The sequence below is a fragment of the Ranitomeya variabilis genome, chromosome 5 (assembly GCF_051348905.1).
Source record: "Ranitomeya variabilis isolate aRanVar5 chromosome 5, aRanVar5.hap1, whole genome shotgun sequence".
NCBI classification, from domain to species: domain Eukaryota; kingdom Metazoa; phylum Chordata; class Amphibia; order Anura; family Dendrobatidae; genus Ranitomeya; species Ranitomeya variabilis.
In genome coordinates, this window is record NC_135236.1 from 646,211,566 (window position 1) to 646,227,815 (window position 16,250).

The 16,250-nt window shown below is 42.2% G+C and overlaps 1 protein-coding gene across 2 annotated transcripts in view; it reads right to left on the reverse strand.

Moving 5' to 3' along the window:
• Positions 1 to 16,250, reverse strand: part of CAMK2A (calcium/calmodulin dependent protein kinase II alpha) — a 251,630-nt gene that overhangs the window by 71,553 nt on the left and 163,827 nt on the right. For both annotated transcript variants that reach the window (XM_077266328.1, XM_077266329.1), the window contains exon 7: positions 2,558 to 2,660. In XM_077266328.1, the coding sequence (XP_077122443.1) occupies positions 2,558 to 2,660 (103 nt within the window). The remainder of the gene's footprint in view (positions 1 to 2,557; positions 2,661 to 16,250) is intronic.

Consider the following 16,250-nt stretch of genomic DNA (forward strand, 5'->3'; position numbering starts at 1 on the left):
TTTTGAGCTTGCGAAAAATTCATTAACCGCAAATAATTTGGTACAAGAACAGCAATAAATAACACAAGACAAAAAGGCAATGTAACTTAAAATCTGTGGTTTCATTATGATCACAAGAACCTGTCAGTCATCGTCCCCAAGGTTAAGTTGTGCCTCTGCGGCACTAATATGTTGGTAAAAGAGGGATCAGAAGTAGTTTCCCTAAAGAGGTGCCCAGTTGTAGAAAAACATGGCTGTTTTCTTTCAGCGTCACACTTGGCCTTGGATTGCTTTGACAGGTCGGTTCCAATTAAAGGGAATCTGTCAGCAGGTTTATGCTATTTAATCTGAGGGTAGCATAGTGTAGAGGCAGAGAGCCTGAATCCAGGGATATATCACTTATTAGGCTGTGTGCTGTAGATTCTCTATAATCAGTGTTTTATTAGCAGGAGATTATCACTGTAGGACTAGGCGTCACCTTCCAGGTAGTCCAAGCTAATCTCTGTAACCCCGCCCCCATCACTGATTAAAAGTTTGCTAACAAAGTACACCGGAAGTTGCCAATCGGTGAAGTGGGCGGGGTTATACACAGCTCAGCATTCCGACCACTGAAACAGCAGGCAAAACAGGGATTCTATCAAAACTGAAGTACGGTAAGTGATACATCGCTGGAATCAGAGTCTCTGTCTCTACATCATACTGCTCTCAGATTACATAACAAAAACCTACAGACAGATTCCCGTTAAGTGAATGATCCTAGGCTGAGTTACCATACACAACCTGTGGACAGGTTTGTTATTAATTTTGCAATAAAGAGGCCAATTTTTCAAATCCCGGACAACTTCATTAAGAATCCAAAGTGAGATAATACTGACTATGATATAAAACAGGCAAAAATGCAGATGTCAGTATGAATTATTTTTTTCCCATTTATGTAAGAAAAGTAGAATTAATTTTAAAAATTCAGAAATGTGTAAATTTGTAATTAGGTTCCTCATTGTAAATTCTTTCCCTTCCATGCTATGTGATTACTCCTCAGAGATCTGAGAAGGTTCGGCTGCGTTTCTGGTGCCGGCCACGGTCGTATCCTTTTTATCAAAATAATAATTTCAATTTGTCCCATAAATGACACAACAAACTGTAATGATTCAAATGATTTTATAAATGCTCCATGGCCAGTATGTTCAATATTCCTCGGAAAATTAGATTTCATGACCTGTCCGAATGCCAAATACATTACATGTCAAAGTTATAAGTGATCGTAAAAGAATTTCATAAAATTTGGATCCAAGGTATTTATCTATTGTACCTCTTAGCTGCTGCTGGGCATGTGGCTCCAACTCTGACCAAATGCAGCCAATCTTGCAGCCATTGGTTCACTACAAGTCGTAGCCTTTCGGCCATGTGGGCAGCAGCGGATGGACGCTCCCTAATTGTCTGATAAAGTCTCATTTTTTTATGATCTGAAAACAGCATGTTGTATTCACAAAGACCCTGATTCCAGAGATTTATGATGTGCTGGGCTGCTTGCTGCAGTTTTGATAAAATCACTGTTTTATCTGCTGCAGAGCTGACAAATCCGAAATCTGTCTTGTGGTTCTTGTTTATCTTTATTTATAGCTTTCAGTTAATGAGATTCTCGTGCTCTGGGGCGGCCTGTGGGTGGGGCTGTGGGTGGGGGCAGGGCTTTATGTGCTGCTCTGCATAGATATTCATCTCTATGGCTTATGAAAGGTCACTGATCCCTCACTGACCGGCCCCCTATTTTACATACTGAGTATAATATAATAATATAATACAGCCTGCGCTGTAGCATGATACTGTGGATAATATGCCTGTTTTCATGTAACTGACTTATTTAGCTTCTCTGTAAAAAATATCGTAAAAATGTGTTTTTCAAAATGGAGTCAGCGGCCGCGTCTGCGCCATAGCAACTGTCATGTTCTGATACAAGCTACTGTGCAGACGCCGGTGCCATTTTTCGAGAGAAAGAAAAATTTAGGCTCCATCAAGATGGTGCCAGCAGCGCCTGCACAGTAGAAACGGAATAGAAGCTACTGTGCAGGCGCCATTTAATTTTTTTTTTCAACAAAACTGTATGTGTTAATAACATGAAAACAGGCATATTCTCCACCTTATCATGCTACAGTGTTGGCGCCTGCCTGATGAATGTAAATTTTTTTTTTCAAACCATAATTCGATGCAGTATGTAAAATAGGGGACAAGTTACTGAGGGATCTGTCATAAGCCACAAGGATGAATATCTAAGCAAAGCACCACATAAAGTCCCTCCCACAGCCCCCCATAGGACCAACCAAAGCCCCAAAGCAAGGGAGTATCTCATTAACTGAAAACTAGAAATAAAGATTAAACAAGAACCACAAGACGGATTTCATCACCAGGTATGATTGCAATCAGTATAATGGCACCAACCTGACACTGTGTGTAGGTTACTGTGCACAATCCTGCTGACTTCTTCCCTTGAAGGTCTACAATACATGTAGTATTTAGAGGATAAAAACATAAGAAATTATTTATTAGTCAGGAATCAGATTGTTGCCGGGATTAAAGTACTTACCAAACCATGCCTGCTGTTCTCCTTCCACCTCTATAGCGAGTCCAAAATCAGCCAATTTAACAGCTGCGCCTTTTAGCTTAGAAGCCAGTAACAGGTTTTCTGGCTATGGAAGAGAAAAGAGAGAAAGAATGAGCTGGATTTGACTTTATATATATCAAAAAGCACCCGACTATAGTCTCCAGTGATGACGGGGTCACGTAATGCAATCTGTGTGTTATTACAGCAGCTTTGATCAAGGCTTTACTGTAACGTAACAATGATGTATACTGAATACAGTAAGGGAATATCAAAGCAACTGGACCTGCGGGAAATACTGAAGAAGTCCACAGCATTCATATGGATACTTCTATTCAGACAAGTGGTAAAAGGTCCTCAAGATGTCTAAATGGTTGTTTCCCACCTGAGACACCAGGACTATGATGAAATCATGCTTGCCCAGGGCAAAAGTAAAGAAAAAAATATACATTGGTTAGTTAGCTTCTTACAGAAAGTCTATAATACTTATAAGAATGATTCAAAAGATAGTCAGATATGAGGATAGATAAGTAGATAGATAGATAGATAGATAGATACAGTAGATAGATAGATAATAGATAGATTGATAGACAGATAGATATAGATATGAGGATAGATAGATAGATAGATAGATAGATAGATAGATAGATAATAGATAGATTGATAGACAGATAGATATAGATATGAGAATAGATAGGTAGATAGATAGTGTGGAAACACAGGGGTCAGCGTGTGGTCTAGTCCTCTATCCAAAACCGCATGGACCAGAGCACATCCCAGCGAACAACCGCTCTCCTCTTAACGTGGTCGTAATAGTACTCAGACAACACAGGGTGAGGGTAAAACAGTGTGGCAATACTTTATTAAACCACAAAAACAGGCAAATAACATGTTGAACAGCCCCAGCAAAATACCCAAGATGGTGCAAATTTACAGAGTCTCATCCTTTCGATGACTCGCCGGGATAATGGCAACTGTTACTTCAGAGCTCCCAGGGTTGACTAACCCACCTGTGGCACACAGAGAGAGGAGGTAACGACAAGGTTAGGAAGCTGACAGTCCATTGAGGTACAAGGCCAGTTGATCGAAGGGTCACAACCTGGCTTTCTCTATTGACCAGGTGACAGGTGGGTCCCATTCCTGCCTTTTTCAAACATATCATTGAGGTTCTGATGACCGGTCAGGTCAAATCTCGACTACCCCAAGCGTATCCATGGTTCAGTGAAGGTCAATGGAGCATCTGTATTCTTTCAGCCAGTGCCATGGTCCTCTAAGCTGGCATCATGTAGAATGGCAAATCTTTGTCCCTCGTGATGGAGCCATGATGTCTTGGCTGCTGTCCTGTAGAGAGTCTCAGGTTCTTTGGATGTCTCGATGTATTTCTGTATATGGAGGTATCTGTTACAGAGGCATCTGTTACAGAGGCACATATATCCTCTTTTTATAGTTAACAACTGTCCTTCAAACCAGCATCCAGAGGTAAAGGGGAAGAATGGTGACGAGATCAATTTGCATTGTTTCATTATTTAATCTATTTGCAAAGTTTTTCCTCCTTTGTTTTGCAAGTCAACAAGCTAGCTGACCTGGATAATGTGTAATCAACATATCAGCAAACATCACTGTTTAATTATCCTGTGTCTCTCGTCATCCAGGATAACAGCACAATATGTTACATCAAATGTCAACTTACAAGTTAATATTACAGGCTTATACTAACAAAAGTCTGTGTTTTCTTGACCGACCAGAAAGAAACACATAAATTCAAAAGTCGGCATATAGATAACAGTCTATTCCTCCTGGCTTATTGAAAAAAGACATATGGTTAATTAAGATAAAATGCTGTGTTGTCACAGATAGATAGATAGTTAGATAGATAGATAGATAGATAGATAGATAGATAGATAGATAGATAGATAGATAGATAGATGAGTAGATATACAGTAATAGATAGACAGAAATGAATTAATAAGATATTTTTCACTTGATGTGTTAAGAATGTTTGATTGTAAAATCCCTTTAAATATCTGTAAGTGCAGCATTAACACTGCTTGAAAAAAGGCTCATTGTAGCCGAAACGTTGCCACGCCACTGGAGTGCTGCCTCTTTATTCTACTTTTTTATCTATTTGTCTATCTATTTTCCCATCCAATTCATGAAAAGTACCAGTATTTTTAGCCAAAAATGCACCTCCAGTCCATAATAAGAGCAGCATTTCTGGTGCGGTGTACTGTGGCACATTCCACTCAGAAGAGGGGCCGAAGTCATTAAGTTCTCTATGCATGTTAATGCATTTAATGCCTCTTCTACTCCATCCAGATTGGTGTAGCGCGAGCGCGCTCTACGCCAGTCTTGTTTAATCGACCCCTATGTATCTATCTACATATCTATCTATTTAAGTAGCTGTAATGCACTGCATTGTAATTTTTGAGAGAGATTTGCTGAAAGATGTGTATCCCCCTAGTATTCAGGGCACCTTGAAGGGAAACTGTAACCAGTTGCAGTAGTTGTGACACATTCACAGTTTTTAGATGTAGCATGTAGCAGAGCACAAAAGCTGCCATCATTCACACAACAGCTTTCTGTGTACATTGTATGTTGACAGTGAGCTGCTTATCAGAGGAGGGGCGGAGTTGGGCAATGGCTCACAAGAGCTGTAGTGATAATCTCCTGAAAATAAAATAAAATCATTGTATGGAAACAACAGCACACAGCCTAATAAGTGACACATCCCTGAAATCTGTGTCTTCAGCTCCTATTGCCTGCTGTCTTTAGATTTCATGTCAAAAACCTGCTGACAGATTCTCTTCTGTTCCTTTTCAATGTGTCTTCATCCAGCATAACATCAGGCTATAGTCACTGGGGAAGTACAGATAGGGTGAAGACAGGCACTTATCTAATAGTACAATTATCACTGGTGTTAAGTTGTCTTATGTATCACTTGGCCAGGGAACACCTTACATATTATCTACCTACATATCTTTACAACACGTAAATGCAAAATCAATGGGAATTTTAACCCCTTACTGACCTCCGCCTTACTAGTACAGCGGAGGTCAGATCCCCTGCTTTGATGCGTGCTTCGGCGGTGAGCCCGCATCAAAGCCGGCACATGTCAGCTGTTTTGAACAGCTGACATGTGCCCACAATAGCGGTGGGTGGAATCGCGATTCACCCGCCGCTATTAACTAGTTAAATGCCTCTGTGAAACGCTGCATTTAACTACCGCTTCCGGCCATCGGGCCGGAAATGAGCGCATCGCCGACCCCTGTCACATGATCGGGGGTCAGCGATGTGTCGGCATAACAACCAGATGTCTCCTTGAGACCTCTATGGTTGTTGATGCTGGATTGCTGTGAGCGCCTCCCTGTGGTCAGCGCTCATAGCAATGCAGTAAATCTACTACATAGGGGCGATCTGAGGATCGCTCCTATGTAGCAGAGCCGATCGAGTTGTGCCAGCTTTTAGCCTCCCATGGACACCATTGAAGCATGGCAAAGGTAAAAAAAATGTTTAAAATTATTTTAAAAAAAAATAAAAAAATAAAAGTTTAAATCACCCCCCGTTCGCCCCGTTCAAAATAATAAAAAAAGAAAATCAAACCTACACTTATTTGATATCGCCGAGTTCAGAATCGCCCGATCTATCAATAAAAAAAGGATTAACCTGATCGCTAAACGGATTAGCGAGAAAAAAATTTGAAACGCCAGAATTATGTTTTTTTGGTGGCGATCAAAAGAAAGTATCTGCACCAAAATGGTATCATTAAAAACGCCAGCTCGGCATGCAAGAAATAGGCCCTCACCCGACCCCAGATCACGAAAAATAGAGACGCTGCGGGTATCGGAAAATTGCTCAATTTTTATTTTTTTTTTAGCAAAGTTTGGAATTTTTTTTTTTACCACTTAGATAAAATGTAACCTAGACATATTTGGTGTCTATGAACTCGTAATGACCTTGAGAATCAAAATAGCAACACACTCTGGGGTCAATGTGTCCAACCCCCCTGCTCAATGCAGGATTCACTAAACCAACTCAGACAGATGTCTCTCCAGCCTCCGCTTGATGACTTCCATTGAAGGAGAACTCACCACCTCTCGTGACAGCCTGTTCCACTCATTGATCACCCTCACTGTCAAATTTTTTTTTCTGATATCTAATTTGTATCTTCTCCCTTTCAGTTTCATTCCATTGCTTCTTGTGTTTCCATGTGCAAATGAGAATAAGGATGATCCCTCTAGACGAAACGTTTCAATATCTGGATAGTGTCCTGTTATGACGATCTTCTAATTGAATTCTATAAAGTAAGAAATTGTTTTACCAGAGATGTCTAATTGGACTTCTGTTTGTCTGCCCTGGCCGACGGGCTGGAGTCATATGTGGTGGTGGAGACATTATAGTGGTGAACTACGAAAACCCTTTTCCTTGTTGAGAGGTATGTTATTTCCAATTATTAGGCAGCCGGACCCCTTTATGTGAGTCACTGAGGTTGTTTGAGTATTAGTCAACGTTTCGAGCCAGGTCAGACCAGTTCTCCTCTCCTTTTTTTTTTATATTAATCCGATTTTTCCAAAAATAAGAGATGGTATGGAAAACATTATAGAAACATCACTTTGTCCTGAATTACGTTTGTGCTCCATCAGTAAATAAAAAAAAAGTAAAATGTTGATGCATCACTGACTCGAAATGTGTGTTGCTTGGCTCACATGTGCCGATTTAAGAGTTTTTTAGCTTTGAAGCCACTAACACAAGAGTAGAAAATCCATCAGATGTCTCGAGAGACTGTGAGATGCTTCGATATGCTTAAAAGCTAAGGTTCACTGTGAAAATGCATTACAATATAAACCAAAGAACCTGAGATCCCGAGAGCGCCCAAGGCTGGATGATGGCTACCCAACGCAAGATAACTGACTTGGTAAATAGAAAATTAAGTTTACCTAAGGGAATTCTGATTTTATCACATACAAAAATGTCACTGACTTAAAGGACATTACACAAATAAAATGGGCCATAGAAGATTTTCATATTTCAACACCATAACATGTTTTATTCGCCCTCCTAAACTCTTTGCGGAGAACAGAAGTATTAGAAGAGACTTACATGCCCCTAGGAACCATGCGTAGCAGAGCTGCTTCACTGCACGGTGGTCTTGGGTTGTTATCTGACCACGGTGCTTTGCGCATATAGATTGCATTGTGTTTTCATCCAGTTTCTCGAAAAATAAAACTAATTAAACTAAGGGGTGTACATTATTTCTGATGGGAGTGGAGAGCTATATTAAATAAAACAGGACTTTGTAAAGCAAATGTCATCTATTATACGATAGCAAATCCTAGAAATTCTGTATGACTGAAAGTATACAATCCCATTTTTTGTTTCAAGGTACTGTCAATCGGATGATCGAAGGTAGCACTCTGCCTCCTAAAAGGGCTAGTCCCAAGGTAATAGTGTAGTATGGATAGAGAGTAGGCTAGTGACTTGTAGGATCGCTACTTCCAACAGGTGGCGCTATAGAGTTAATTCCTCTTTTTCTCAGAAGAGGCAATTTGCATAGTATGGATAGAGAATAACTTACTGATCATTGGGAGTCTCATCATTGGGCACCATAGTGATCCAGAGAATGAGGCTGTGGAATCAGGGAACTGTGCTCTGATGAGCCCCATCATGAATGGAGTAAAAGTTGACCATGCAGGACCTCCACTAGGCTCTGTGTAACATAGCGCGGATCGGTAGCCATGGGCGAGGTACTTATCTCTTGCGCCCCAGAACATTACATGAAGGTGGGGGTCCTGGCTGGGTGTGTGAACTTGTGCTGTGAGGGACCTACACCTGTGGAGGCCGCTTGTAACCGATGACGCTGGTTTGCCAGGACAACATGTTTCAAAGTTCAATGAGGGAGACCACCATTAAATAATAAACTTTTTACGGAATGAGAACTTGGTAGAGAATATATAAGGGAGATAGCAGGTGCACAAACTTACAAGTGTTCCCTTCACAATTTGGAGCATTTTCTACACAGTTGCAATGCCTTCCTCTTTACTCTTTTTACTTATTCTCTGTATTCACTATCTCTCACTACTTCACCACAACCCAACTCGACAATACAGTTCAGCTTAGCAAGAGTCCTTTATTCAAACTGCGATTCCTCGTCTTCTTTCCCCTTATGGGAGCTGTGATGCCAGTATGGCTGATACTTATCTTCTCTAAAGTTAAAGCTCTGGAACTCCCACCTCGGTCACTGTACTCGGCTTGCTTAATCAGTCCTATATAGGCCCGTTAACTCCTGCAGTTATAAACTCTGGGATGTACTGCTAGGCGTCCTATCCGAGTACTCATCTCCAGAGAATCACTCTGTCTCATAGTCACTTTCGCTCTTTACTGCTCCTCTCCAGATCACACTATCTCTCTCCCGGTCTCCTCTCACTTTAGTGACACCCCAGAATGCAGCACTGCTTACATTGGACCTCAGGTCTTTTCTCTATGCACTCCAGGCCCTACCCCTCATTCTAACAGGAAACTGTAACATTCCAAAAGAAAAAAGGAATATAGTCAGCTTACCGGTCTTAGACGAAATCCCCAGACCTGCCAACGCCCAGCACGGTTCGGGGTGAGCGCCCATAGCAAATGAAGACAAAAAGAGAAATGATCCAGCTGGAGGCAGTTCAGACTTTGTGAGACTTTATTAGACAACTAAAGCGATATATAGTTCTTCAAAAAGAAAAATCTTTACATAGCAAACACCTGGCACACCAGTGAGGAGGATCCTCCTCACTGGTGTGCCAGGTGTTTGCTATGTAAAGATTTTTCTTTTTGAAGAACTATTTATCGCTTTAGTTGTCTAATAAAGTCTCACAAAGTCTGAACTGCCTCCACCTCCAGCTGGATCATTTCTCTTTTTGTCTTCATTTACTGTAACATTCCCCCCTCATTCTAGCCCATCCTACTCTGGGCTAGTCCCAACCATTAACTCTCACTCCCTATTGTCGAGCATCACATAATACCAAGATCACTAACCATGTCACATCCATTACACATTATAACAATTTACATATTCTTCAGGGGGAGCGTGGGCAGTATATCCATCTTATTCTTCTTACATCTGCACAGTCCTTGGCTATTTTTGGAAGTCCCACAGACAATTAATGGAGTGGAGGTCGAGCATGCATTCCTCCGCTCCATTAAAGACAGGGCCCAGAGGCTGTTCCCAAGATTCAGAGCCCTGTTCTCAGGAATACAAGGAATCCTAGCAGACAGACCCCTGCGATCAGTGAGTTAACCCATATAGTTTTGATAGGGAATATGTTACTATCTTGAGTATAGATTTTTTAGAGATCAGTACAGTAAATGACACATGGAGGTAGGGAGTCCTTTAACAGATTTTGCTTAGTCTCCCAGAAGTTACACCTTGGACCTGATCAGAGGATTCTCTGGCTGAGACCTCAGTGATCAGCTGCGAAAAGTGAAGGATATAAGATCAACAGTCCAGTTTCCCTGCAGTGCCAACTCAGGGGCGATGAAGAATTTCATGGTATTTATGAAAAACATTTTGATGTCTATATAATGCACAGACATACCAGGTCCTCCAAATTAAGACATTATTTGTAGCTTGTTTTGACTATAGGTAACAAATGAGAGACTCCAAAAAATGCTATTTCCAAATATTAACTCAGAAATCCCTATTACGATATTTTAAAATGGTTATTGTAAACTCGTTTATCCATTTATATACTCCCATCCATTTTTAGGCATTGTCTCTTTAAATACATATGTCATGGTAACTAATATTGGGACTTTGGGATACAGCTGATATTGACCCCATCCTCTTGAGAAAAGGAAATGGATGACCAGATGAAACAACACAGGTCTGTGCTGGGTTCAAAAAAATCCGGAGGACGTAATGAAGGATTTAAGCAAAGAAGTTTATTCTCAATGCGTTTCGAAGTTAAACCAACGTCTTCATCAGGGGAACTACAGTTAAAACAATGGTTCTCCTTCTGAAAAGTCATAGAATGTTAGAATGGTCCTCCAGGGTCGTCGGAATCCAACCACCTGCTCAATGCAGGAGTCACTAAACCTTCTCAGACAGATGTCTCTCCAGCCTCTGTTTGAAGACTTCCATTGAAGGAGAACTAGCACCTCTCGTGGCAGCCTGTTCCACTCATTAATCACCCTCACTGTCAAAAAGTTTTTTCTAATATCTAACCTAGTTGGTTCAACTTCGAAACACGACGAGAATAAACAGCTTGGCTTAAATCCTTCATTATATCCTCTGGGTATTTTTTAACCCAGCACAGCAGCACAGACTATTACTCCTAGTTTCCCACTTATTGGTCTTCATGGTAGATCTCCCGATCTGAGGATACTGCAGCATCTGTCACATCTTGATTCCTAAGCTGTGGGTTTTAAGAACCCCAAAAGGCGAGTAAAATCTACCGTATATCTCTTACCTAGACTCATCTATCCACTGGATAAGACCCTATTGTGCTTGGTGTCCCCTCTCCCTTCTAGAGATTGGGTAGGTGGAATAATTCAGCCCCCTTAATAATCTTATTATGAGCTATTTTAACTGTCCTTGTTCTGAATTTAAATTTTTTTTTTTTTTTTGAATGGTCAATTCCACCAGGAACAGAGCCACATTTGTCCACAGGTTGTGTGTGGTGCTACAGATCAGGTGTTACTTGAAGAAGGGAGAAGGGTTGGCTGCAATTCCAGATACAACCCATGGCCAGGTATGGCACTTTTCTAAAAGAAAGACGTCATGCTTTTGTAACCTAATACTATCCCGTTAAGTCTTCACTCTACTAGACATTTGCAATGCATAGGTATCACTTTTACGTTGCGTGCAGTGTACTGTTCTGTGTCAGCCATTCTTCTGTGGATTGCTATGGGTAATTTTAGGGTCAGCACTTACAGACAATGAACGCCATTCAGGGTTGCAGCGCAGCAATCATTCCATATCCTTTCATTGCCGGCACAATACTGGAGCGTGAAAGCAGTTTCTCTTGGAAAGGTGTCATTTTCTTGTTCCGCTTCTCACACAGCACTTCAGACTTGTGTTAATAAGTAATGAAAGTATTATTACATTGTGTATATATATCTTGGGTAGTTCATGTTATGTTCCTATATCTGCACATTAGGTCACACTCATAACAGTCCTGTAGTTTTGTCCCTTTATATATGGCCCCTATTTCAGATGGTGCATAGGGTAGAGTAGGCAATGATGGTGGTTGGTCATGGACAAAGCTGAGGTCTCCAGAACTTGGTTTTTTATTCTTTTTGTACCTAAAACCTTCTCCAATACAAGTCTGATCTGGGAGAGCTCTAGAAGTTCTAGTGTAGGTTTCTTGCTTTAAGGGGATGCACAGACCCTCTGTGCAGTCAGAGGAAGGAGATGGGAGCACACCTTGGTTTTTATCTCTTTCTACACCTCAAGGGCACTATCAATGACATAGAACTTCTAGAAGTGCCATTTTTTTTACAAAAGGGAGTTAACGAACTTGTACACTTCTTTGACAACTTCTTCTCATACCCTTCATTTGGCCCCAATACCATAAAGCTTATAATTACCTCCTATGCACGCGCCATTCCCTTGCTCTCCCTGGGGCTCTTGTGCGTGATGTGACACGTGACGCCGGCGACCAACCACCGCTTCCATCACTGTCTCCGCCTTTGGACGTTTTGAGCCTGAAGAGGAAGCCAGGGATCAGCTATGGCCTGGACTTCCTCTTCAGGTTCAAAATGTCCAAAGGAGGAGACAGTGACGCCAGCCTTGATTGGGTGCTGGCGTCACATGTCTCAACACCGCACCCTGTGGAGACTGAGTGCCGGCACCGTGGGAACGGTGGCGATATGGGATTTGAGTATAAGTCTTATTATGCTATCGGGGCTATACATTATGATCAAGAAGGGATTGTGATTGTCCTAGTAGCGACCAAACCCTTTAACGCACACAATTCCGACAGTCAAATGAGTTTTCTTTCTTCCCCTATATTCTAGGAAATGGACTGAAAAGAACTTTCTATTTGTGGAATCCAGTAATTTTAATTGTTCGAGGAAGGCAACTGCATTTTTATGAAAAATCCTGAGTGTTATAGTGATTCTTAAGATCTGGATACAATTGAATACTGTTAGAAAAGTTGACGTAAAACACACAATATGGACAAATCTATTAGGACCCCTCCACATTTCACGAACAGGAGCTTTTCTGACATTCTAAATCCATTGGGATTAATGTGGAGTTGGTCTGCTTGCAGGTATAACAGCTTTCACTCTTCTGGGATGGATTTCTGTTGTGAACTCTGTTTTTGGGCTCCCTCTAGTGGTCACAAGCGGTACTGTGTAGTGTTGTCTTTCTGCAGGTTGGCTTCATCACCTGGTTCATTATCCTTGGTTGGTTTCCTATTTAGCTCACCTGGATACTCAGTTCCTTGCCTGCTATCAATGTATTCAGTGCTCTTCAGATTCCTGGTGACTACCTTGTTCCCAGTCTCTCCAAGACAAGCTAAGTTTTTGTTTGTTCAGTTTCTGATTATCAGCGTTCATCATGTTTTTTGTCCAGCTTGATAAAATGTGATTTCTTACTTGCTGGTTGCTCTAGGGGACTGAGTTTCTCCCCTCACACCGTTAGTTGGTGTGGGGGTTCTTGAAATCTCAGTGTGGATATTTTGTAAGGGTTTTTTTACTGACCGCATAGACCCCTTTTCTATTTTCTGCTATCTAGAATTAGTGGGCCTCTTTTGCTGAATCTGCTTTCACCCCTGTGTATGTGCCTTCCTCTTACCTCACCGTTATTATCTGTTGGGGGCTTCTATATCTTTGGGGATTATTTCTCTGGAGGCAAGAGAGGTCTTTCTTTCTCTCTAGGGGTAGTTAGTTCCTCAGGCTGGCTCGAGACGTCTAGGATTTTAGACACGTTCACCGGCTGCCTCTAGTGTGGTTGGATAGGTTCAGTTTTGCGGTCAGTCCAGTTTTCCACCTCCCTAGAGCTTGTCCTATGTTTAGTCACCTTGCTGGAGTAATTTGTGATCCTCAACCACTAAGGATCATAACAGTATAGCAGGCCCAAAAGTGTTTTATGCATCGCAGAAGTGGGATTAAAAGAAGACCTGAGTACATTTTTTTTTTTTTTTTTTTGTGCTGCAGTCTGTCTAGCTTCTTTCATCCCCTTGAACTCTGAGTGGTTTTGAGCTCAGCTGCAGACATGGATGTTCAGACTCTGACTTCTAGTGTGGATCATCTTGCTGCACGGGTGCAAAGTATTCAGGATTTTGTTATTCATAGCCCTATGTCAGAACCAAAGATACCCATTCCTGAGTTCTTTTCTGGAGATAGATCTAGGTTTCAGAATTTTAAGAATAATTGTAAGTTATTTCTATCTCTGAGACCCCGTTCCTCTGGTGATTCCGCTCAGCAAGTAAAGATTGTTATCTCCTTGTTGCGTGGCGACCCGCAGGATTGGGCTTTCTCTCTGGCGCCAGATCCTGCATTGCTTAATGTGGATGCGTTTTTTCTGGCTCTTGGATTGCTTTATGAGGAGCCTAATCTTGAGAATCAGGCAGAAAAAGCGTTGCTGGTAGTGTTGAGCATTCCGATACCGCAAGTATCGGGTATCGGCCGATACTTGCGGGTATCGGAATTCCGATACCGAGATCCGATACTTTTGTGGTATCGGGTATCGGTATCGAAACAACATTAATGTGTAAAATAAAGAATTAAAATAAAAAATATTGCTATACTCACCTCTCCGACGCAGCCTGGACCTCACCGAGGGAACCGGCAGCGTTCTTTGCTTAAAATGCACGCGTTTACTTCCTTCCGTGACGTCACGGCTTGTGATTGGTCGCGTGCCGCCCATGTGGCTGCGACACGACCAATCACAGCAAGCCGTGACGTAATTTCAGGTCCTGAATGCCTATTTCTGCATTCAGGACCTGAAATTACATCACGGCTTGCTGTGATTGGTCGCGTCGCGGTCACATGGGCGGCACGCAACCAATCACAAGCCGTGACGTAATTTTAAAATGCGCGCGTTTCCTGCCTCCCGTGACGTCACGGCTTGTGATTGGTCGCGTTGCCCATGTGACCGCGACGCGACCAATCACAAGCCGGAACGTAATTTTAAAATCCTGAATGCCTAGAATTAGGCATTGAGGACCTGAAAATTACGTCACGGCTTGATGTGATTGGTCGCGTCGCGGCCACATGAGCGGCACGCGACCAATCACAAGCCGTGACGTCACGGAAGGAAGTAAACGCGCGCATTTTAAGCAAAGAACGCTGCCGGTTCCCTCGGTGAGGTCCAGGCTGCGTCGGAGAGGAGAGTATAGCAATATTTTTTATTTTAATTCTTTATTTTACACATTAATATGGATCCCAGGGCCTGAAGGAGAGTTTCCTCTCCTTCAGACCCTGGGAACCATCAGGAATACCGTCCGATACTTGAGTCCCATTGACTTGTATTGGTATCGGGTATCGGTATCGGATTAGATCCGATACTTTGCCGGTATCGGCCGATACTTTCCGATACCGATACTTTCAAGTATCGGACGGTATCGCTCAACACTAGTTGCTGGCCCTCTCTCAAGGGCAGGATGAAGCAGAGGTGTATTGTCAAAAATTTCGGAAATGGTCAGTGCTTACTCAATGGAATGAGTGTGCCCTGGCTGCAAATTTCAGAGAAGGTCTTTCTGAAGCCATTAAGGATGTTATGGTTGGGTTCCCCACCCCTACAAGTCTGAGTGATTCTATGGCTTTAGCCATTCAGGTTGATCGGCGTTTGCGGGAGCGCAAATCTGCTCATCCTTTAGCGGTATTTTCTGAACAGGGACCTGAGTCTATGCAATGTGATCGAACTCTGACCAGAATTGAGCGACAAAGTCATAGACGTCAAAATGGGTTGTGCTTTTACTGTGGTGATTCTGCTCATGTTATCTCAGCATGCTCTAAACGCTTAAAAAAGGTTGCTAAACCTGTCACCATTGGTACTATACAGCCTAAATTTATTTTGTCTGTTACTTTGATTTGTTCTTTGTCGTCCTACTCGGTTATGGCCTTTGTGGATTCGGGTGCTGCCCTGAATCTGATGGATTTGTCATTTGCCAGGCGCTGTGGTTTTGTCCTGGAGCCTTTGGAATTTCCTATTCCTCTGAGGGGAATTGATGCTACGCCATTGGCTGAGAATAAACCTCAGTATTGGACGCAAATGACCATGTGCATGACTCCCGTTCATCAGGAGGTGATTCGCTTTCTTGTTCTGCATAATTTACATGATGTTGTCGTTTTGGGTCTGCCATGGCTGCAGGCTCATAATCCAGTTTTAGATTGGAAAGCTATGTCTGTGTCTAGTTGGGGTTGTCAGTGAATTCATGGCGATACTCCATTGGTGTCTATTGCTTCTTCCACTCCTTCTGTGGTCCCTGAGTTTTCGTCTGACTACCAGGATGTATTTGATGAGCCCAGGTCCAGTGTCCTGCCCCCTCATAGGGATTGTGACTGTGCTATAAATTTAATTCCTGGTAGTAAATTCCCTAAGGGACGACTTTTTAATTTGTCTATACCAGAGCATGCCGCGATGCGGAGTTATATAAAGGAGTCTTTGGAGAAGGGACATATTCGCCCATCCTCTTCCCCTCTTGGTGCAGGATTCTTTTTTGTGGCCAAGAAGGACGGTTCTTTGAGACCG